The sequence below is a fragment of the Triticum dicoccoides genome, chromosome 4B (assembly GCF_002162155.2).
Source record: "Triticum dicoccoides isolate Atlit2015 ecotype Zavitan chromosome 4B, WEW_v2.0, whole genome shotgun sequence".
NCBI classification, from domain to species: Eukaryota; Viridiplantae; Streptophyta; class Magnoliopsida; order Poales; family Poaceae; genus Triticum; species Triticum dicoccoides.
The window spans coordinates 337,597,227-337,621,394 of record NC_041387.1 but is presented as its reverse complement, the minus strand read 5'-3'; the positions used below and the strand labels follow the sequence as shown (position 1 = coordinate 337,621,394).

The following is a 24,168-nucleotide window of genomic DNA, read 5'->3' as shown; positions in this document are numbered from 1 at the left end:
CTAAAGAAGATGGGCCTATTATGCTATGGTTGCTGGGTTAAGAGCGTGTGTTATATTTTTTTTTCTTCCGTTGCAACGCACGGGCTCTTTTGCTAGGAGAACAATTGTAATGTAGTATGCCATCCAGGAGCTCAATGTGTTAGGTTCTGTCCATGAGCTGCAAGAACTCGCTTAGTGCTTGAGGGCACCTGCTAGGCGACACTTGCCACCATCCGTCAACAATGGCTTGTTTCACCGTTCTCTCCCATGCTCTATTCTTAACTGCCGCGAATAAGTTTGGCAGGAGATCTTGGATTCGCTCTTTCCACGACCACCAATCTGTCCAAAACAGTGCCACCTCTCCATTTCCTAGCGTGCACTTGGTCGCCGCCTTGTAGACCTGCAGGCGTTGTGCACTACATCCGTGAATCTTTTGAGAATTTTTGAAGCATACATCCGTGAATCTTTTGAGAATTTTTGAAGCATCATTTCATACTGGACCCAACGCCCCTACAGGAATACGAGTGTTCCGCCAAACATCGAATGGTTTCACAATAATAAGAACAAGTACAAGAATTATATAGCTTTTTTTGCAGGTAAGAGAATAAAAGAACATATATAAAATCATAAGAATTTCACAAGCATCAGAATATGTGATAAAATAATATTACAAATTAACATTGTTAGTCAATGGTTGTGCGTCAAATATAAATCCGTTACTGTACACGGCAACCTTGTTCTGCATTGCCCAGCAATCTAAGGCTAAGAGATATTCTCTGCAGGGGCAAAAAATAGTGCAACATTAAAACATGATATCTCCCGTAAGGTTCCAATGCAAATTTAGCCTTGAAGCTAACCTCCCGAGTATCACAGAGGCGTAATAGTTCTAATTTATCCGATGGCCTCAAATTAATCAAGTTGACAAGCTGCAGAAAAGAAATAAGTACATGGCACCAAAGATATTATATTCTTCACCTAAGAATCTGCAGGAACAAGGCTTACCCAAAAACTGAACTTCTCAGGGTCCCGTGGTCCAGGAATGCTCTCAAGATCAAAGTGTCTTGCCCGGCCCACTGCATCCGGTAAAACAGGTGAAAGTAGAACACTATGGGCATCGGTTGAGCACCAAACAACAAACACAGCTTTCAAAGAGCAGAACATTCATATACTGTTTTGAGAGTGTGAGTACTGACAGTGGTGGACGCACCTAAGTCATGGGTCTATAAAAGCCCAGTCTTATTTGTCAAGACCCCAAAATAAAGTAGAATCCCGAAAGATTTAGAAATATTTGAAGTTAAAGAAAATAGACTATAAATATATGTATACATTGTCAGGATCCCGATGGATCTGACAAGGAGAGATCAGCAAGAACTCGGAATTCAACAAGATTCAGTAGAACAGGGATAAATTGCAGGTCAAAGAAGATAAAATGCTGGAATTTACAGAACTGAGATAAAGAAATAAATGCATGATAAAATTTGGGTTTTGATTTCTTAGCAAAACAATGATACAAGGATAGCCTTATAAAGAATCTGGCCGGTACAAGATAACATCCCATGAGAAATGATGATAATGCCCCTAGATAATAAATCCTTAATACACCGTTATCCTAATACCCTGACATATATGCATAAGGTACTACGGGTTCCAAAGCCTAGCTTCACGACCTATGCATACTCGGTCTTATGGTTTGCGTAGCATGCCTGAGAGTGAAATGCACCATATCCAGTTCCCATGGTGCTTGAACTTTTTTCAATAGAATCACTAAATTGAAAAGGATATTCATGCAATGTATTGAGAATATCATACCAGGCCTTATGGTTTCTCTGGTACGCCTAATGTACGTCCTAGCCAGTTCTGAAGCTTCATTGGCCCTTTCAATTAGCTGCAAAGAATTAGATCAAATATACAACTCAATACAATTGTTGAGGTAGAATTATCTGTTTACCATTGCATTGTGGTTAAACATGCTATTTATTTTCCATTGAAGTGGAGATGATGGCATGATGCACGCAGAACAATAACCACAAACACAGAGAAAAGAAACCACAAACAAGGCATTAATTTCTTAATGGAACAACCAATTGCCACACAATGTACAAAAAATAAAATTCAGATGCCAAACCACTTTCCACAGTAAAATACTGGAAAATTTTGCATGCATGAATTATACTGGAAAAAAGTAATGTACGCCACTTTCCACAGTACTTGTAGCTTTTTGCAGTATTATGTATTTGTCACAAAACCACTTACTAAGAGAAGTTATCAGCTCTTGTGTAAGTAGATATGTGTATAAAGTTTGAGATGTGCTGGCAAAGAAATATCTATTTTCATATAGTTGTTTTCCTTTTACTTCTTTTGGTTTTAGAAGATAGAATGGCATATTCCACCACATTTGAACTTCTTCAAGCACTTCTGGTAACAAAAGGAGATAAATTTGATAAGGTAATTAGTTTTTACATCTCTTCTCTCTTGTGATCCTTCTGGTAAAGAAACATCTTGGAACCATTCAATTTCAGCAACACGGTACCTACAATAAAAAACAACAAAAGTAAGAAATTGTTGAAAAGGGCTGGAACAAGACAACAGGTTCTTCCAGATAAATTATGCATCATATAAACATACTCCCTCTGTTTTTACTTACTTCGCATATTAGCTTTGTCTCGAGTCAAACTTCGTACACTTTGAACAAGTTTATACAAAAAATTATTGACATCCAGAATACCAAATCAATACCATTAGAATCATCATTCAATTCATACCATATATATTTGTTATTGTTGAAGTTTAGATTGTTTTCGATAAACTTGGTCAAACTTTATAAAGTTTGACTTAGATCAAAGCTAATATGCGGAGTAAATAAAAACTGAGGGAGTATATAGAGCATTCTGGACTCACCCATCTTCATCCCAGGATCGCAAGATACGAAACCGTCGTGAACCTTCCACCTATGAACAAAAGAATTATTTACCCTCTGATAATAGCTTCAATTTTAAAATTTAATTGTTTTTGACAAGTCAATAAGAAAAGAGGCCAAACCCTCAAACTGATCAATATTGAGAAAAGCTGCTGGATCGAACACCTACATCCACAAACCAGCTCCCACGCCGACCTCGCCACGTTCCGGCTGTCGAGGTGCACGCATGACCCCAGCCGGCATTCGTCGCGCCGCCATCCTCGACGTTGTCGAGCAGGTCCCTGCGCGCCTGAGTTCCGACGCACCGACCATCCGGATGCTGGCCTACCCCATCAACATCGCACTCTCCCGCGCCGCCATGATTAGGGATCCCCCACCCGCCGTGCTATAGGGTGTTGGCCCCGATGGAGACAGAGGCGCCGGCGGCGACCGTGACCCGGCTCATGGCCGTGGCCCAGGGCGCGCACACTACCGCGGCCACAAGCGCAGACGTACAGACGCACATCCCTCCAGTTGTGTCGATGGCATGGCGATGGACGACCTAGCATGGCGTGCTGGCGGCCGCAACGCTCGTGCAGACGGGGTGGCCATATCCGCATCCGCACTGCCCACCGCCAAGAGGCGCGCACAGGCAGATTCTTCGGACGCTTGGAATCCTTGGAACCAACCAGGAAATCACCGCGGCAAAGATGAAGGCCTAGGATGACGTGTTTGCCACACCGATACCGCTAACGGTCCTCACAGCAATTGCCGCATTGGTTGATCGAGAGATCCCAGCATGCATGGCGTCGCTAGTGACCACGTCGCGTGCGAGACTTAGGTCGCAGCTGATACTGTCTCCATGGATCACGGCCATAAAATAGCGATATGGAACGTGTGCGGTCTCAATGCACGGGCACGGCGCCATGCCATTCGAGCATTGCTAGACACCACAGGGACCTCGATTGTTTGCTTGCAAGAAACGAAAATGGCATTGATCAGTTCGTCGGTTATCCTCGACACGCTTGGTGCAGAATTCGATGACTACACGTATCTTCCAAGTCAGGGCACGCGGGGTGGCATACTTCTTGCGTGGAAGAGCAGGGACGTGACTGTCACGAACCCATTGTTCACCACTAACGCGCTCACTGCTAAGATCTCCACGGTTGCGGGCACGCCCTGGTGGCTAATTGTGGTCTACGGGCCACAAGACGACGCCGGTAAGATAACTTTCTTACAGGAGCTCCACGATGTCAGGGCTAACTGCCCCAGGCCTTGGATGTTATGTGGTGGTTTTAACCTCATCCTCCGCGACGAGGACAAGAACACGAACAACCTCAACCGGCGCATGATGGGCAAGTTTCGCCATCTAACTAACGATCTAGCGCTCCAGGAGATCTACCTCACCGGCCAGCGCTACACATGGTCAAACGAGCAGTCGCCGCCGGCGTTGGTGCATCTCGACCGCGTGCTATGCACCCCGGACTAAGACGATGCACACGGCGAGTGCCACCTCCGATAATTCGCGTCCGTCGTGTCGGATCACTCCCCACTTCTGCTGGACTGCTCGCCAATGCCCAAGGCCCACCCACGATTTCACTTCGAGGAATACTGGCTGCGCTTGGAGGGAGTCCACGACACTGTGACTGCAACCTAGGCATCCACTTACGACGCCGACCCTCGTCAAGTCTATACTAAGTGCAATCCCCGTGCATCAGTTGCTCGCATTCGCGCCCCCAAAGAAAATGCTCAAGCAACTTGAGAACTTGGTGGCCTCAATGTTCGCGGCCTAGAGCGCCCCGGACTTGCGCTACGGCTCCGCTAGTTGTGGTTCTCCAGAACGGATCCCGAACGAGCGGGGCAAGGACTCAACCTACAGTTTTCGGTGGAGGAACTAGCGCTTTTCTCGGCATCCACTACCAGGGCCATTGGGAATGGTCTACCGCCTTGTTCTGGGAGGATCGTTGGATCGCTGCGCAGTCAGTCTGCGAGCTCCTCCCCAAGCTATATGGCTGCATCCCCAAGCGATGATGCAAGACAAGAACGATGGCAGAGGGGCTCAATGGCAACATGATGCGGAGCATCCCAAGGTCATCCCCATGGACCTACCTTCGTCTCCCCAAGTGCCAAGTGGACCGATGACACGTGCACGTGCAAGAGACATCTCTCCTCTCGCAATTCCCTTTCGAAACACATGAGACATGGCTACTACCTCAAACGGAGACACTTTGCATACTCAGGTACCAAGGAGCTAGCAATGGACAAGCTAAAGAGCAAGGCCGAACGTAGGGAGAAGAGGTACGTGAATACGGAGAAGAAAACGAGCAAGTCATCAGCTACCCAAATGATCCGGACCAAGTCCCGGACGATCCGGACCTCGGCCCGAACGATCCGGCTACCGCGCACCAAGACTACCGCAGCCTCCTCGACGAAGCCGGACCAGCTCCCGAATCATCCGAACGGAGCCGGACATCCGGACCAGGACCCGGACGACCGGACCAGCCGTTGCCTCCACGACACACCGGACGATCCGGGCGGTCGCCGGATCATCCGGACCCTCGAAGCCTGGATCATCCGGACCACCATCCGGATCATCGACCTTGCCTGCATGCATGATTTGGACCGGAGCCCATGTAACTCCACCTACCCCTAGGCTATATATACTCCAACTCCGCCCATGTTCTCAACATTGAGATTGAGCCTTGCTCATCCACTTATCCCTACTCCTTTGGAGACCGAGACCTCCTAAAGGAGAAGATCCCCCAAGTGGATTCAAGACCCCTCTTGAGGGAAGATCCCCCTAGTGGATTCAAGAACTCTTTCCTCGCGGATTGGGATGAACTAGCTACCGTGTACCTTGTTGACTTTGGATCTTGTATCTCCCCTTTGTGTATGTGGATTAGCACATATGTGACTGGATCTCGTTGATTTGAGAGTTTTCCTCTCTTGTGTTCATCATGTTCTTCGGGAAATCCCCTCCATTTCGTGAAAGATCGACCATTAGGGTTCCACACTACATCATCTTGGTATATAAGCCATGGTTGATCACGAATTTGGAGCCCTTACCCCCACTTTCTAGCCTAATTTTGTGTGTTTTTGTCCAATTTCAAAAAAAAAAACACACAAAAAATAGCCATACCAAAAATTTTGTGATCTGTTGGTTTGATGATGTTTTGTTGAATTTGATCTGTGGATTCGTTGTGTTGCAAGTGGACCTACCTATTCCCCACCTCCCCACCACGAAATCCACCTAAAATCCTCACAATTTTTTCTTTCTCTCCACCATTTTCTTGTTAATCCTAAGCCCTAGCCCTAGCAAGTTGACCTGCCTGGATCATCCGAACCAGCCCGGATCAGCCGGATCTTCCGGCTTCCACTGACAGAACTGAATTTTTTGACAGAAATTTCAGCCACCGCCCACACTTCCGCATTACCACCTCTTCCACATACCACCACCGCTTTCCGCAACCACCATCTCTTATCCGCTACCACCTCCGATTTTGACACGTTTGTTTTGAGAATCTGAGTTGCAGTTTCCGTTTCCTAACGTGTTTCGGCTACTTAGGGACAGTTCGACACCGACATCACCGCTGCTCATCTTCGCCACAGATTCGTCATCAACAACAACCACTTTACCTTAGTGCCACCATCAACCGTGAGCAAGGACGGTAACCTCAACGACATCTTCGGATACTCTCCCTTGTCATTGCATTGTTAACCCCGAGCCCATTTTTGCGTCACTTTCCTATCGAGACTAGCCGTTTGAGTATTGTCGGGCAACGTTCCTTCCATTGCATGCATATATCATCGTATCATCTCTTGTGTTATGAATTGTTCCCGCATATACATCATTGCTACCTTGGTTCGAAAATTTCGCACAAGTGGCCAAAGGAAACTACCAAAAGAGAGAAAACTTTTAAGCAAAGAGAAAACAAAGAGCTTGTAAGCAATAGCCATAGCATCGCCACATTGCATATCAAATTGTCATATTCGATCATCTTGAATCATCGTGAGAGAATCACCAGGAGCCATACATACATAGCATACTTGCGATAGAAAGTAGATACGTTTTGTCTCTTATAGGTTGTGCACAAGTTTCGTATCCGCCTATTGAGCAATCGTGCGTCTCTCTAGAGTTGTGCAACAAGAGCATTTTCCGTGGATTCCACATTTTGAGCTCGTTCCTTGGTTGCACGACCCCATTTATCTATCTGTGTGTGTTTCCGTGTGCCACATATTGCTTTGGTCTACTTGAATCACTTGCGAATTTGTGAATCTCTTTCAACATTATTGAATTTTGCCAACAATTGCATAAATTTTGTGCCACCGTCCTCACCTAGCTACTCCAAAAGCTTTACTTGTGTAGGTGTGAGAATTGAGATCCGGTACCAATTGTGCTACTTCCATAATACTACATTGGGTGATCTTTGATCCATCTTCCACATTGGATAAGATACATTTGGTCTAGTTCTTTGATTTCTTCCACTCACATATTTGCTTGAGATGATGGATAGGTCAAGTACTTCTACCAACCCACTCTTCATCGAGTAAGAAGAGGAGCCCAACAACTACATCACCAAGAATCAACTATTCGGCGTACATAGAGCTTTGCACCAAGCGAATGAAACATTGGGCGACCACATCGACCAACTCACCACCGACTTGCGACAATCCAAGCAACGCACAAGGGACTACCTTGACGACAAGCTATCATCGCAAATGGACGAGTTTCGTGCTTTGATGGTCAACCGTTCTTCCACAACTTCGTCATCAAGACGGCGCCATTCAAGTCGACACTTTTCGGATTCTTTCTCGGATGCAAGTCTTCCACGAGCTCGTCCGCATCATCGCCAAGACCATGAAGAACATCAAGCTCCACAAAACCCATTTCATGGCAACGGTTTACAAGACCGCCTTCGAGAACGTGAACGACATCGTCGTCAAGCAAATGATCCCATGGATCAAGAGCAAGCTCCAATACGCCAAGATGACCAAGTAAACCAGGATGGCGATGCACTTCGACAAGAGTAACAACGCCGTGACGAACAAGCCCTCGAAGCCCACCGTGCTCTAAATGAAGCAACCCAAGCCGTCCGCGCACGCAAAACCGGGAACAAGAAGAGGCTATCCGACGAGAGCAACAAGAAGCCGCACGCCTCGAGGAGCGCCAAGAAATGAGGAACCATGCAAGAATCCCATGCCCTCAACGTCAAGCTACTCAAGCGGAGCATGAGGAAAAAGCGGTCGAATACCCTCAACCAAGGCAAGAGCGCCTTCACAATCGACCCCCATGCATTGAAGACCAACGCTACGGCAAGCTCAAGTTCACCATACCTAAGTTCTCTAGAAGCAATGATTCCGAAGACTACCTTTGATGGGCATTGAAGGTCGACAAGATATTTCGTTTACACGACTATGAAGAAGAAAAGAAGATTGCCATGGCATCTCTTGAGTTCCAAGACTATGTCCTTATTTGGTGGGAGCAAGTCATTGAGCGACAAGAAGCAAAAGTTGACCCACCAATCACATCATGGAATCAAATGAAGGATGTCATGTGAGCGCACTTTGTACCCACGTACTATAGCCGTGACTTATTCAAGAAGTTTTTCAACTCCTCAAGCAAGGCACCAAGTCCATTGAAGAGTATTACAAGGAAATGGAAATCGCCATGATCCGAGCCAATGTCACGAAAGATGAGGAGCAAACTATGGCACACTTCTTGAATGGACTCAATCACCCTATCAAGATTGTGGATTTCCAACCATACTCGAACCTCCTTCAGCTAGTGCACCAAGCTACCAAGGCGGAGCGACAAGTGCAAGACGACTACAAGTACGCCAAGTACTCTTCCAAGACCTATGGTTCATACACTCAAGCTTCAGCGACTACAACGCCTTCTACCTTGACGAAAGCTTCACCAAGCAACGGCGACAAGTCAAGTTATAAGAAAACTTCGACATCTTCAAGCCGTCCTCCTACTACAAGCAACCTCAAACCGAGAGTTTCATCATCACCTACTCCAACGGATGAGACCGTCAAGACGAATTCCATCAAATGCTTCACATGTCAAGACTGAGGCCACAAGACATTTGAGTGCCCCACGCAGCGCACCACGATCGCCAACGACGACGGCACCTATGACTCCATGAGTGAGGAAGAAATGGAAGCACTTGAGCACGTGGCCATGCACCGACGAGTGAATGAAGAGGAAGACGATCAAGCCTTTTGTGACAATGATTCGAGCCCCGCTGTTGTCTCCAAAGTCTTGACACTTCAACACCAACAAGACGAAGACCAACGTTGCCATATCTTCCACACCAAAGCAGGCATCAATGGACGTTTCATGAAGGTCATCATCGACGGAGGAAGTTGCCACAGTTTGGCAAGTGAAGAGCTATGTACCAAGCTACAATTGGTCAAGATGAAGCATCCTCGTCCCTACAAGGTCCAATGGCTTAGCGACTCCGACACCATTCAAGTGGAGCACACTGTTCAGGTCTCCTTCACGATTCGAGCATACGAAGACATGTTGGAGTTTGATGTGGTTCCCATGTTCGTTTGCCACCTACTACTTGGCTGACCTTGGCAATTCGACCGTGGCGTCATCCACAACGGACGAACCAATCACTATAAGCTTCAAGATGAAAGGAAAGGAGTACGTGCTACGACCCATGTCGCCAAGTCAAGTGATCACCGACAAGCAAGCATCCACCCATCATGGAGAGAATAGTGAGAGTGAGCCACCAAAAAGAGAGTGAGCGCCACAAGCCAAAATCGAGTGCCTCCATGATGAGCGACAGGAAAAACTTAGTGCTTTTAGCCACCAAAAGAGATATGAGAGTTGTGTGTGAGCGCCCATCGAGTGTTCTTCACTATGTCCTAGTGTGCAAAGATGAAGCGGCAAGAACTAACACCTCTCACCATCTACCTCTAGTGTTGTCCAATCTATTGCAGGAGTTCAAGGACGTGTTTCCTGATGAGCTACCTCCCGGATTACCTCCACTTCGTGACATCGAACACCGCATCGACCTCATCCCCGGCGCGCCCCTACCGAACAAGGCACCATACCGCGTCAACCCCAAAGAAATACAAAAACAAGTACAACACCTCATTGACAATGGGCATGTTCGTGAGAGCTTAAGTCCTTGTGCCGCTCCGGTTATTCTTGTGCCTAAGAGGGATGGTGGTTTTCACATGTGTTTCAATTGCCGTCCAACAAATGCTATCACCATTCGCTATAGGCATCCCATTCCACACCTTAACAATATGCTAGATGAGCTTAGCGGAGCCACCATTTTCTCAAAAATTGATCTTAAAAGTGGCTATTACCAAATTCGCATTCAAGAGGGTGATGAATGGAAAACCACTTTCAAAACCAAGTTCGGCTCGTATGAGTTCATGCCTATGGGCTTATCCGAAGCACCTAGCACTTTCATGTGTGTTATGCATTATGTACTTCGCAAATACATTGGCATATTTGTTGTGGTCTACTTTGATGGTATACTTGTGTTTAGTGAATCTCTAGAAGATCGTGTCACCTATCTTAGGGCCATTTTGCAAACTCTTGGAAACGAACGACTTTATGCTAATATGGAGAAATGCACATTTGGTGTTGACAAGCTTGTTTTCTTGGGTTTTGTTGTGTCTTCTAAGGGTGTTCATGTTGATGAAGCTAAAATTGATGCTATTAAAACTTGGCCACAACTAACCAACTTGCAACAAGTGTGCAGCTTCCTTGGCCTAGCCGGTTTCTCTCGTAGATTCGTTAAGGACATTAGCACTATTGCATCACCATTACATGCTTTGAGCAAGAAGAATGCACCCTTTGTTTGGGACACTCTCAAGCTACCGCATTTGAGGAGCTTAAGAACTTGCTTACACATGCTCCATTACTTGCTTTACCTAATTTTGATAAAACTTTTAAAGTGCATTGCGACACTAGAGGTAATGGCATGGGTGGCGTGTTGATGCAAGAAAAGCGACCCACTGCTTACTTTAGTGAAAAACTTTCCGGAGCGCAACTTAACTACCCCATATATGACAGAGTTGTATGCTTTGGTGAGTCTTGCATGTTTGGGAGCATTATCTTCGTCCTCGTGAATTTGTCATCCATACGGATCAAGAGACGTTTAAATACCTTAAAGGTCAAACAAAATTGAATAAGCGACATGCCAAATGGAGTGAGTTCATCCGAGTCATTTCCTTATGTTATCAAGTATATCAAGGGTAAGGAAAATGTTGTGGTGGACGCTCTTTCCCGCAAATGCATGCTTGTAACTCAACTTGAATTGAATGTCATAGGATTTGAGCACATCAAAGACTTGTATGCACATGATGCTTCATTTGCCATTCCTTTTGCAAAATGTCTAACGCATCACACTTGGAAGCGATATTATATCAAGGACGATTATCTTATGAGAGCTAACAAACTCTATATCCCCAAGTCTTCTCTTCGTTTGTTGCTTTTGCAAGAGGCTCACGGCGGAGGGACTTATGGGATACTTTGGACGTGACAAGACATTCGCTTCGCTCTCCAAGAACTACTTTTGGCCCAATATGTTTCGCGACGTCTCCCGCTACACCAACCGATGCTCTACATGTCGCAAAACTAAGTCTAAAGCTCAATCTCATGGTCTCTATATGTCACTCCCTATTCCTACCACCCATGGGAAGATATTAGTATGGACTTTGTGCTTGGTTTGCCTAGAACTCAAAATGGAAAAGATTCGGTATTTATTATTGTGGACCGTTTCTCTAAAATGGCCACTTTATTCCATGCAACAAGATAGACAATGCTTCACATGTTGCAAATCTCTTTTGTAGGGAAATCTTGCGTCTACATGGAGTGCCCAAGACCATAGTTTTTAAGGCGGTAAGGCGACCTAAGGCGCTGGGGGGGCGCCTTATCGCCTAGGCGACGCCTAAGCGCCTAAGGCGGACGCCTAAGCACCTAAGGCGGGCATATTTGTAAGGCGCTGGGGGGGCGCCTTATCGCCTAAGCGTCGCCTAAGCGTCCAAGGCGGGACGCCTTAAAAACAATGCCCAAGACTATTGTTTCGAACCGCAACGCCAAGTTCCTTAGCTACTTTTGGAAGACCCTATGTGCCAAGCTCGAAATCAAGCTACTCTTCTCTTCGGCATACCATCCATAAACCGACGGCCAAAAGGAGGTCACCAACCGGACGCTATCTACACTTCTTCGAGTCTTGATAAAGAAAAACGTCAAGAAGTGGGAGGAATGCTTGCCCATCGCCGAGTACGCCTACAATTGAGCAAGACACTCTACTACTGGCAAGTCCCCCTTCGAGGTCGTTTATGGATTTAATCCATTGTCCCCATTGGACATTCTACCGCTAACTCTACAAGAGCGCATCAACATGGACGCGAGTGCACGCGGAAGCTATGTCAAGAAGGTGCATGAAGATACAAGGCAAACGATTGAGCGCCAAGTACATGACTCGTGACAAAGCTCAACATCAACAAACAACCCATGATAGTCAACATTGGAGATCTTGTGTGGCTACACCTCCGCAAGGACCGCTTCCCCAATGAACGCAAGTCCAAGCTACTACCTCGAGCCGACGGACCCTTCAAGGTGCTAGCACAATACAACAACAACGCCTACAAGATCGACATCCCACGTGACAAGTACAACATGAGTGACATCTTCAACGGCACGGACCTATCTCCCTTCCATGGTGATGAGGATTTCGATCCGAGGTCGGATCTTTCCCAAGGGTAGGGGGGGAGAGATGATGCGGACCATCCTAAGGTTATCCCCATGGCCATGGACCTACCTTTGTCTCTCCAAGTGCCAAGTGGACCGATGACACGTGCACGTGCAAGAGCTCTCGAGACCGAGGTGACATCTCTCCTCTCGCAATTCCCTTTCGAAACACATGAGACATGGCTACTACCTCAAACAAAGACACTTTGCATACTCGGGCACCAAGCAACTAGCAATGGACAAGCTAAAGAGCAAGGCCGAACGAAAGGAGACGAGGAACATGAAGACGGAGAAGAAAACAAGCAAGTCAACAGCTACCGGGATGATCCGGACCAAGTCCCGGACGATCCGGACCCCGGCCCGGACAATCTGGCTACCGCGCACCAAGACTACTGCAACCTCCTCGACGAAGTCGGATCGGCTGAACCAGCTCCTGGATCATCCGGACGGAGCAGGACATCCGGACCAGGACCCGGACGACCGGACCAGCCGCTGCCTCCACGACACATCCGGATGATCCAGACGATCACCCGGATCATCCGGACCTTGCCTGCGTGCATGACTTGGGCCGAAGCCCATGTAACTCCACCTACCCCTAGACTATATATACTCCAACTCTGCCCACGTTTTAGGGTTAGCATTGTGATAGCTCAACAATGAGATTGAGCCTTGCTCATCCACTTATCCCTACTCCTTTGGAGACCGAGACCTCCTAAAGGAGAAGATCCCCCAAGTGGATTCAAGACCCCTCTTAGGGAATCCCCCTAGTGGATTCAAGAACTCTTTCCTCACGGATTGGGATGAACTTGCTACCGTGTATCCTCCCTTGTTGACTTTGGATCTTGTATCTCCCCTTTGTGTATGTGGATTTAGCACATGTGTGATTGGATCTCCTTGATTTGAGTGTTCTCCTCTCTTGTGTTCATCGTGTTCTTCGGGAAATCCCCTCCATTTCGTGAAAGATCGGCCATTAGGGTTCCACCCTACATCACAACACCTGGCCCGTCACATCCACGGCACCCTTGCATCCACAAGATCGGGCAGTACCTGCAATTATGGCAGATCATGCAGAGCATCAAGCTCTCCGACGCCCCTGATAGGCTGATATGGAAGTGGTTCGCGAGTGGCACCTACTCGGTGCAGTCATGCTATACAACAACGTTCCACAGATTGATGACCTGCTACTCTTGGAAGCTAGTTTGGAAGAGCTGCGTGCCACGGCCACGAGTCAAGTTCTTCCACGGGTTAGCCAACCAGGACCGCTGTTGTACTGCTGAACTGCTGGCTCGCCACGGCCTGCAACACCACCCGCGCTGCTTACTTTGTGACCAAGCACCGGAAACGCTTCTCCACCTGCTGCTAGATTGCCCCCTCGCCCGGCAGACCTGGCACGAGGTCCTGGCCTGGCTGCGCATCTCTGCCCCAACACCCAACCAGGAGCCTACTCTTATGGACAGGTGGCTGCACGCAAGGGGAACACACCGCCGATCCTTCACAAGGCTCTGAAATCCGTCGCGCTGCTTGTGCCTTGGATGATCTGTAAGCATAGAAATAGTTGCTTCTTTGACAACGAAAGACCCTCCCTTCATACGCTAGTCGATAGGTTCAAGGACGAGGCTCGCTCTTGGACACAAGCCGGGGCGATTGGCCTTAGGATAGTGTTACCACAAACCTAGGATGTGCAGTGATCTTGATGTAATCCACGCGTCCTTGGACACTTGTAACTGAACTCCTACCCTTTTCAATGCAAAGAAATGCAAAAGTCCTTTGCTTTTTCTCGAGAAAAGAGTGTTGCGCGATCTGGAGAATACCAAGACTGCAATTGTTCGTCTTGAAGGCAAATGAGAGGCTCATCCGTTGGATCTGGCACTTGAACTGCATGAAGTGAAGACCATTTGTGCTTAATAGTTCTATGCTCGAAGCACTTGGGTTCTTCACGCACAAAAACAGATGCACAACCACAGTAGCATACGGAGTAGGAAATAACCATTCTGCCAATTCATTCCACGCCCTTGGTTGGCGGTCCTGTGGCCGCCACACATATCCATAATCACATTAGATGCAGTCGTGAGTTATGCCATGGAACATGGCAGCGTTGTTCACAGCAATCTGCACTCAAATAGGGGCGCCATTGTTGTTGCTCAATGTAGGATGGACGCATGCGCTCGTCGTGGTCAAGGCCTCCTGTCGAATAGGTGGTGCTTCTCGGGGCAGCAATGTCGATGGTGTCGACGACATCATAGTGGTACGCCTCACTGGTCACTGGGGAAACCAACCGAGGAAAGGCATCGTTGGTAATGAGAAGAGGCATCACCCAATCGCTCTTATGGGTGAGGGATTATGCCGAGCACTTGGTTGGCGGAGGTGCAGTAAGGTTGCTGGAGACAAAGAGGACGATGTTGTAGTCCAACTCGCTCGTTGTTGGAGGAAAGGTGTTGAAGTAGGGCAATGGTGAGTCATCCAGTTCCTGCACGCTGGCCCTGGGGTCGACATCGGTTGTGGTCGCCACGGGAGGGACGACCTTGGCGGTAGAGGATGCACCGGTGCCGATTGAGGGTGTCGCATGAGCAGTTGTGGGTTGCTCGATCTCCCGAAGGATGAGATCGACCCCGAGCTCAGAGTGGACGGTGGTGGCGGTGTCGTGTACCTCGTCGACGCTGGCGACAACGTCAATCTGGGTCGAGCACTCCGTCGTACAAGTGAAGGGCGCTATCTCGATGCAGATTGGGGATGCGTCGTGGGCGACCGCAGGGACCTCTCGGGCATGGGTGGTGGCGGAGAAGGCGTCAGGAACAACCACAGGGATGGTGGTGCCGATGGAGAGACCGCCATCGGAGGCCACGACGGCCGAGCGCGTCAGTGGCGGAGGGGGAGCTCCTGGAGTGAGCAAGGTCGCCCGCAGCTCAAACTGCTTGTCCCAGGCGTCGTAGCGTGCTTTTGTCTCCGCACAAAGCTTGTCCAGGTAAGCTTTTACTTCCAGATGCATGGTGGTGGATAGAATTGTGTGCTAGAAAAAAAATTGGGCAGAAATTTGTGTGAATTTGGGGACAAATTGGAGATGAATCGGAAGGCTGGAGGGAGGCTCTGATACCACGATGTTAGGATCCCAACTCACAATTCACTAATCTCACACAACTACAGAGGAATTCAGTTCGGATACATGTCTTGAAGAAAAAGAAAGGAGAACAGGGGAGGGAGCCGGAGGTAGAAGATAGAGTCGTCGTGCCGAATCGCCAGGTCCAAGACCGGATAATCTCCTGCTACTCGTCGTGCTGGTATTTGTACTTGGCCCTGTTCAGCAGGGTGCACATCTTCAGGTCCGACCCATGTACAAGTGGCTTGGTGGACTTGCTGCCTTGGCTGCCATGGCAGCACCTTAGTTGCCGCCGGTTTGGCTGCCACGGCAGCAGTATTGGCTGGCACTATTTGTATTTTGGTGGTTCTTTCTAGGTAGTCAATGTGTGTAATATAAACCTTGAAAAGAAAGGCGTGCACACAAATGGTTGGTAATCTTGCAAACAGAGCATGAATTTACCTCTAGATAAAAACGTCCATCTGGAAGGGGCTCGCACCTACACATTTATGAAGACAGGTGAGACCGCAAGTGTTGGCAGAATTTTGACAAAAAATGAAGAAAACTGGACTCACTCAAGAATTTCCACCTCACAACCACAGTCAGCTACAGTTCCCGTCGCAGAATCAATAGCAACCTGGATTATAGAATCAGTCAATGAATGAACTCTTTAGGCAAGCAGAATATCTCAGATTTGAAACTGACCATTCCCATCCGATGACTCCCTTCCATTATTCTCCTTACCTGTTTCAAATGGGGAAAAACAAGGTTGTGAATATATTGATAAAACACATCCTAGCAGTGTTTAAAACATAGCAAATAAGCTAAGTTACAACTCAATGGAGGTTGTGGAATCACAGGAATGATTGTGTGTTTAATAGGGCGGCCTGATGTAGCCACCTTATAGCTTCTGCTTTTTTGGTCGAGGTCGTTAATAGTCAGTGGCGTGCTTGTAATTTACTCATTAAGTGGTGTGTGGGTGGGGTTGGGGGTTGTATTTTGACTTTTGACTTTTGACTTTTTAGTGCAATGATACGGCAGCTCTCCTGCGTATTCGAGAAAACATCTCCATGCAAATGGATGGATAGCAATATGGTCAACTATGTAAACAAAGAAGAAATACCCATCTGGAATTTTGTACAGATTTGATACCAGAAGGTGACGGATAGAAAGATCTTTTTTATTTCTGTTTTATTTACATTAAGAGTTTACAATAAGGATTTAGGGAAAATATAATGTTCTGATTATTCAACCTACTATTTTGTACAGCAAGCTTTCTGGGAAAATATGATAAATCTTACTTAGCTACACCTGCAAGCTACATATCAACTTGCAACCATGCAGTAAGATATGTTGATTAAATCAGAAGGTGCATAGCTGTAAACAAATGCATCTTACAAACAAAAAAACAAAATTGCAATAGTTGTACCATCAGCCTGTAGCGAGGTTCAAATATGTTCAGTGCCATCTTTTGGCATGGTAATACGACATCCATAACAAAGAGAGGCATCAAATCAATGCCTGCATATGTCATATTTTCATGTTCTGACCTCCTCTCAGCATATTCTTCAGGGAAATTTTTCTGAATTATGTTGCTCAATGTTACGCTGAGGCATTGAAACATGACTGACATCAGAGAAATCAAGGGAAAAATGAATGCCTAAAGGGAAACGAAACTTCGGTTCAAATGAATAAATCTAATTTTGTAAGACAACAAAAAGTACCTTATAGGATAAGTTCTTGGACCAATAAAAAGAACTGTCCGACACATGGGGCACTTATTGCCTATTGAAAGTAGCACATGATGTGAAGCTCAAACTAACAAAAGCAGCTAATCAAGTACATTAATATTTGCTGAGCTCACCGTGATCCATTGACTGATGTAAACAAGAGCGACAGAACGTGTGCCCACATGGTGTGGTAACTGGTTCAAACAATAGTTTAAAACACAATGTGCACTCAAAATCATCAGTCCTATCTAGCCTTGGGCATCTTGCTCCGGCTGCAGCATTTGTATTTCTATCCAGATCACTGAGGCAGGTTTGCAGGATATGGCTATACATGTAGCAAACGAGTATTACAAAATGTGCAAGAGGATCAGTATCAAATATCTGCTACCTATTCAGTGAATATGAATATCACCATGGATCAACAATCGTACCTGAGGGGATCAACTTGAAGACCAGCCAGAAGGGACTCACGTGCTTCCTGATATCGCTCCAGCTGCATATGCAAGGAAACACGATCCAATGGTTACCCCAACAGATGATAATAAGGGAGGACTGATAAAAGTTGTTGAATTTATGTCTTAAGGACTCTCAGATCAGCTATTGTCCTCTTAAAGGTAGCCTGTCCATAATAAAGTGATAAAGCAACATGACATTACAGAAGCATATTTCTGGTAAGAATACTGAACTTCTTTCTGCTTGGACAAAATTAGAACTTATATATTGTAAGTCATGACAATATGAAAAATAACTGTATTACAAAGCATATAATTACAATGCAGATCTGTAGAACAAAATATCATGGAAACAGATATGTAGGAGATAATTGCACGAATGGTGCGAGAATAGTGTGCTCTGTCTTCTCTGCTTTTGCAAATTCCCACCAGTACATTGTAATTTGGCAGACTGCGGCACGTACAATGTTCTTCCAAATTTTGGTGCGTAATTACCACCTTATATTTTTGGATCAGGTGGACAGATCTTAAACTCAACTCATGTGAAAGAAAATGAAAATAAAGTGCAGGAATAAATAATTTTGAAGTACTGGTGGTGGTGGGAGTCTGCAAGAGCGCAAAACTAGAGGTATAATCAATGGAACAGTTTAAATGAGTAAAGATACAGTGTGAGGCTAAATAACCAAAACGTCAACCAAGTCAACCAAAGTTCTCCTGCAAATCCCAATAAATTATCCTAGATGGTGAAAAGTTACGGCTAAATTGAATTATACTATCCAGGCATAAGCATTGGTGTTGTCCCCATGAAATAATGCTGAAGCTAAGATATATAAAAAGAACAAAAGTAAAGTTTCAGGGTGTTACCAGAATAAGTGCGTATGCCTTGAGAAGATATGGCCTAGGAGAATTACCGTGGGTAGTTACTACCTTCTCTGCATCCTTCAGTGCTAACTGCAGCAAAATTTACTTACAAAATAATAAGAATTAATGATCCATACATTCACTTAATTTTCACATCTGAATTTCACATCGGTGAGAAAGACCTTTTTAGCTACTCATACCTCTGCATGTGTTGTAGGATCAAGGCCATTCAATGGCTGGTACTCTGAGTCGGCTGCTGATCTCTCCCTCAGAACTTGACTTATCCTGCCATAAAAGCAGCCACGAAAGGGCCATGAATACAGACCAAGTATTTCAATATGGATTTCTGAGCAGTAGCATAACTGCTTACCTATATTGCATAAGAATGACATTAATATAACATTGTGAAGGAACTTACAAACAGAAAGCAGAACTTCGATTGCTAAGGATAATCGGATCTCCTGATCTCAAATTGTGAGCTTTAGAATAAAATGAAATAGCCTGAAACAGAACCATATCAAGCATCATAAACAATGAAGTCAACAGATAGAGTAATCAAGTTTGTGCAAGTGAATGGGGAACGGTGGTGGGGATTGGCCGAGGATCGGTAAGTCTGATACCAAGTTGTCACGGTCCTAGGCCGATGAACATGAAAGGGTTGGGGGTACAGCTCCAAGGAGGGAAGCTTGGCCGGCCATGGTGCCAGGGATGACAGGGAGGGAAGGTGGGGGATGGAGATTAGATCTTTACTAGTTTATTCTCATTTGTTCCATAATCCTTATGGGGTACATGGTGTCCCCTTTATAGGGAAGATTCGACTTGAAGCCTAAGAATAGAATCTCAACTTTCCTAACAAACCATGTCTCTGTCTTCCTAACTGAACCATATCTTTCGTAACTAAATAGATAAAAAAGGGTAGCCCGGTGCATGTAGCTCCCGCTTGCGCAGGGTCAGGGAAAGGGTCCGACCATTTTGGGTCTATTGTACGCAGCCTTTCCCTACATTTCTGTAAGAGGCTGTTTCCAGGACTTGAACCCGTGACCTCATGGTCACAAGGCAGCAGCTTTACAACTGCGCCAAGGCTCCCCTTCTTTTGTAACTAAATAGATATCCTTACTAATTACCTATAATGGAATAAGGGATGAGATACGCACGTTTCACAATGAATATCTCAGAAAAGTAAAAGATATAAATGACAAGAAAAATGACTGCCAGCGCTAAGATAAATAAAACTAGATGTCATTTTAACATTTGAGTCAGGTAAGGAGGTAATATTATTCGAATATTGAGAACTAAGCGCTAGCTCAGTGGCTAGAGCCCACGGTGGTGGTTTCACCCACCCGTGTTTGAGTCCGCGCAAAGCGGATTCCGCTGGGGTGTTATCCAGAGGTATTTCTGCACAGTGGTCTCATATCCTATCTAACTAACGGACAGTTAGCAAGGGATTCTTCCCCCTTTAGCCAATGTTTTAATATTGTTCGAATATTTATGCAGTGAAGCAACAATAGTCGAAACCTTTACTGGGTTTTGTCCATAGTTACAGAAAGTTATCATAGTCGAATGAGGCAGTGCCCTACCGGCTCCATGACAACAAGAATGTCCAAAATAGAAGGACTAGAACATGTAAAACCGCAAACATCTAATGTCCCAAAGAGACAAGCCTCATTAGTTACTAAATCAACCATTCCTGTAATTAAGAAAAATCTGACATTATCAGCAAGCATCATAAACTGATGTGAGCCATTGGGAATGGCTCGACGGCCCTGTTTTGGGAGGATTGCTGGATTAATGGGCAGCCGGTCCGCGAGCTCGCACCCCTGCTCTACCAGTGCATCCCCAAACGGCGACCTAAAGCGAGAACGGTGGCGGAAGGGCTCGCCGGGTCCTCGGTCTTCACGAGATCGGCCAATACCTACTGCTTTGGCAGATTGTGCACCGCACGATCCTCTCGAACGAGCCAGACCGGCTGCTCTGGAAGTGGACGGCCAACGGCATCTACTCGGCGCAGTCATGTTATGCGGCCACTTTCCAGGGATCTACGCGGTGCCCCTCCTGGAAGTTGGTTTGGAAAAGCTGGGCGCCGCCACAGGTAAAATTCTTCAACTGGTTGGCCAACCAAGATCGCTGCTGGATGGCAGAAAGGCTTGCGCGGCTCGGACTGCAGCATCACCCCAGATGTCTCTTTGCGACCAGGCCACGGAAACAATACAACACCTGCTCCTGGCCTGCCCCTTTGCTCGACAAACTTGGCATACAATCCTGGACTGGTTGCGCATGCGGATCCAGGCACCAGATCAGGAACCCACTGTCATGGAATGGTGGCTGCGGGCGAAGGAGCATATGCCGCCGACGCATTGAAAGGCCCTCGATTCCATCGCCTTGCTCATTCCCTGGATGATATGGAAGCACAGGAATGCATGTGTCTACGACAATGCGACGCCCTCCATCGATTCGCTAGTTGATAGGATCAAAGGCGAGGCCCGATGTTGGGCAAAGGCAGGAGCCCAGGGGCTTAGGGTTGTTCTGCCAACATCCTGGGATGTCCATTGATCGGGCTCATGACATTGTAAAACTCACCTCCTAGGAGGATTGTTCTCTCATCTATCTTTCCAACGAAATGAAACGCGAGCGTTTTCTCGAAAAATTGACTAACTAACATGAACACAGTATTTCCTTTACGGTGCTGCTACAAAAGATATTTCAGCATGCCGCACTAAATTTTCTGTTCGCATCACACCATTCACCAATTCAGGCACTCGTGCATCAACATACAAAACTAAGCCGCCCGTAGCCCTGTTACATCTTATACATGCACGTGCCCTAGTCAGTCCCAATCCAGTTCCCACCCTCTCCCGATAACTGAAGCTGCTGCCGTCAAACCATCGGACACCGTCGGGTGCAATCGGGCTACACAGGACGAAGAGAGTGGGCAAGTTAGTGGATTACCTCGTCGAAGCGGCGCTCCCGGAAGGCGCGGGCGCCACACTGTGCGAGGTCGAACACCTCGCGGTGCTTGACCAGTGGCATCTCCATCTTGTCATCGCTCTCCAACTGCGCGGCACCACGAGAAGGGAAATCCAGTTCAAATTCAATCAAGTAAAAAGGAAAACCTTCTCCCTTCAAGGGAAGCGAATCAGACGCACCGATGGGAAATCCTCGACTACGAGCGCGGCGGAAAAGGAGGCGCTCGGCGTTACCATTTGGGAATCGCGGTGGGAGTAGGGATTGTATTTGGGGAACGGGGGTTTGGCGAGCAAGGGGATTGGAGTTTGGACTTTGGGAAGGTGGTGGTGATGGGGGAGGATGCTGCGTTCGTGCGCCGATGCCCAGTGGTTTTTGCGCGGCCACGGCCACGGCCACGAAGACAGAAGTGGATCCTCTAACATCCTCAAGGATGTCATGAAACTACAATGAAATACGTGTGTAAAGGGACGTCAGGATTACTGCAGTAACATTATGTGAATTTACTGTAGCATGTACAAAAAATAAATCAAAAAATAATTTTATTTCATCATAATTTTGTTTGTATATAATTTTTGTAAATGTATGCAGTAGATTTATAATTTACAAATTAATTATAATCATTTTAGTCTTAACCATATAGATATGAATGAGGCATGTCACAGTTACTGTAGCTTACGTGACATCCCTTGAGGATGTTAGAGGAACCGGTTCCCATGAAGACATGTTTATTGTTTCCTAAGGCCTTGTTCGGCACTGGTGTTTTTACACCTCCAACGGGCTAGGGATTAGAGAGGATTTGGTGTTGGGGTGGGGATCACCAAATCCCCTCAATTTCCCAATAATCCCCACCTCTATAATTCCCTATGTTTGGTACAAGACTAGTGGTTGGCAGAGTAGCAACAACATTCTGAAGCAATAATAGATGCGAACCAGCAGCAGCATAACAGATGGTGCAAAATAAAAATCCAATCTTTTCAACTTAGACAACATCATAGTAAGAAAAACTTGCTAAAACCCATACACAATCCATCACAACTAGCATCTTGCTATCAAATGAACAATAATGAAGAATATGGATATTATAAAATAGTGCAGATATATTGGAAATTGCACACTTCATAAACAGAGTAGTAGGTCCTTAAATAATTTCATCACAACTAGCTTCTCGGGGTGGCAGCTCTTTCCTTTGCTACTATCTGGTTCTTGAAGGTGGGAGCCAAGACTCAAAATAACTCTCCAAGAAAGCAATGATCTTGAGCCCACATGAAAAAAAAGGCAAAAATACTACTACAAGTTTTATGGACCATAGGAACTTCGGTGTATATGCGAAGACCGGCACATATGCATAATGTAGAGGTGGACAGTACAATTAGCAACCAGAAACATTTAGGTGGTTATAATGGTATGTGGTAGCACAAAAACAATAAGGACACTATAGTGATATATGCGGTACTTGTCAGTCATCTTCAAGAACCAGATAGTTTCAGAGACCAGTTGACCATACAAAAATTAAAAATATGTTTCCACAACTAAAAGGCATGATTATTCATCACATATGAGAAGGTAAACTCGAGTGCTTGTGATGTACAGTAGCATATTTGATTATTATTTCTCCTACACGGGACTAGTACAAAATTTCCACGGAAGTGGCAAAGATAATACATAGTGATAAGGAAACATGAACATAACACTGAAGTTCAATATGTTGTCGATTTGCTGAAAGAAATAGCATGTTCCAGCACATATTACATATAAAAGAGAGAATTCAAAGATCAAAAATAGATTTCATAAGTTCCAACACATAAAAAATATCAGAAAGTCATCTAGAAACAAACAATTATCTAAGATATTACATATGGATGACTAGATACAAGTTTATAATCATCAAAAAATATATGTCATATGGATGCATATTACATATTACATATTTAATTTCTCTGGATGTGAAAGAAACAATTATCTGAGATATATTCCAGAGAAGTTTCTGAGAAAAAGGGGCAGAAGCATTATTTAGTTATACTTTGCAGTGCTTCAAGTTGCAACGAGATATCAAAAAAGGTCAGTGTCGGCTTCTATCATGCATCTTTTGTCGTCCCAGCCGACACCGCTTTGCTTTCGAGCTTCTTTTAGCATCTTGTATTCCCTTTTGAGCTCCTTCTCCTTGTCTTGAATTTGATTGTCTTGAATTTGAAGCTTCGAGAACTTCGCATGTTTGTGTTTGGCATGGAATTTTATCACCATCAAGTTCCAAGTTTCCTTGCTCCATCAATTTTGTCCTTGGTGGTAAGGAGTATCGTGCTCCTGAAGTATCTCCACCAATCCTTTTTCAAGTCCTAAACTCCATTGTGCTCTTTGTTTCATAACTACACAAGCCAATTAAAGTAGATAACTGGCAATCGTGTGCCAGATTGCAAAAACCACCACACCCCCTAGTGCCGCACGAAACCCATCCCTTCTCCCGATTTTCTGGGCCATCCCGACCCCCC

At 45.9% G+C, this 24,168-nt stretch overlaps 2 protein-coding genes across 3 annotated transcripts; both read right to left on the bottom strand.

Annotated features, from left to right (window-relative positions):
• Window positions 1-555: 555 nt before the first annotated feature.
• On the bottom strand, window positions 556-22,093 carry LOC119296093 (LON peptidase N-terminal domain and RING finger protein 1-like). 2 transcript variants are annotated; one of them, XM_037574496.1, is made up of 18 exons: window positions 21,862-21,918; window positions 21,665-21,769; window positions 19,137-19,219; window positions 18,919-19,003; window positions 18,722-18,808; window positions 17,837-17,898; window positions 17,540-17,730; window positions 17,400-17,460; window positions 17,105-17,282; window positions 16,381-16,419; window positions 16,251-16,312; window positions 16,138-16,174; window positions 2,878-2,927; window positions 2,440-2,509; window positions 1,789-1,864; window positions 982-1,052; window positions 837-905; window positions 556-755 (listed from the first exon to the last, which is right to left on the bottom strand). In XM_037574496.1, exons 1-18 carry the CDS (start codon window positions 21,916-21,918, stop codon window positions 696-698), a joined length of 1,443 nt encoding a protein of 480 aa, XP_037430393.1. In that variant the 3' UTR covers window positions 556-695. The 2 variants fall into 2 exon arrangements, 1 of the variants encoding a protein (XP_037430393.1); XR_005144820.1 differs by having other exon boundaries at window positions 565-755; window positions 982-1,084; window positions 21,862-22,093.
• Window positions 12,507-16,106, bottom strand: LOC119296095. Its single transcript, XM_037574497.1, has one exon. It carries the CDS (start codon window positions 15,586-15,588, stop codon window positions 14,941-14,943), a length of 648 nt encoding a protein of 215 aa, XP_037430394.1. The 5' UTR covers window positions 15,589-16,106; the 3' UTR covers window positions 12,507-14,940.
• Window positions 22,094-24,168: the final 2,075 nt, after the last annotated feature.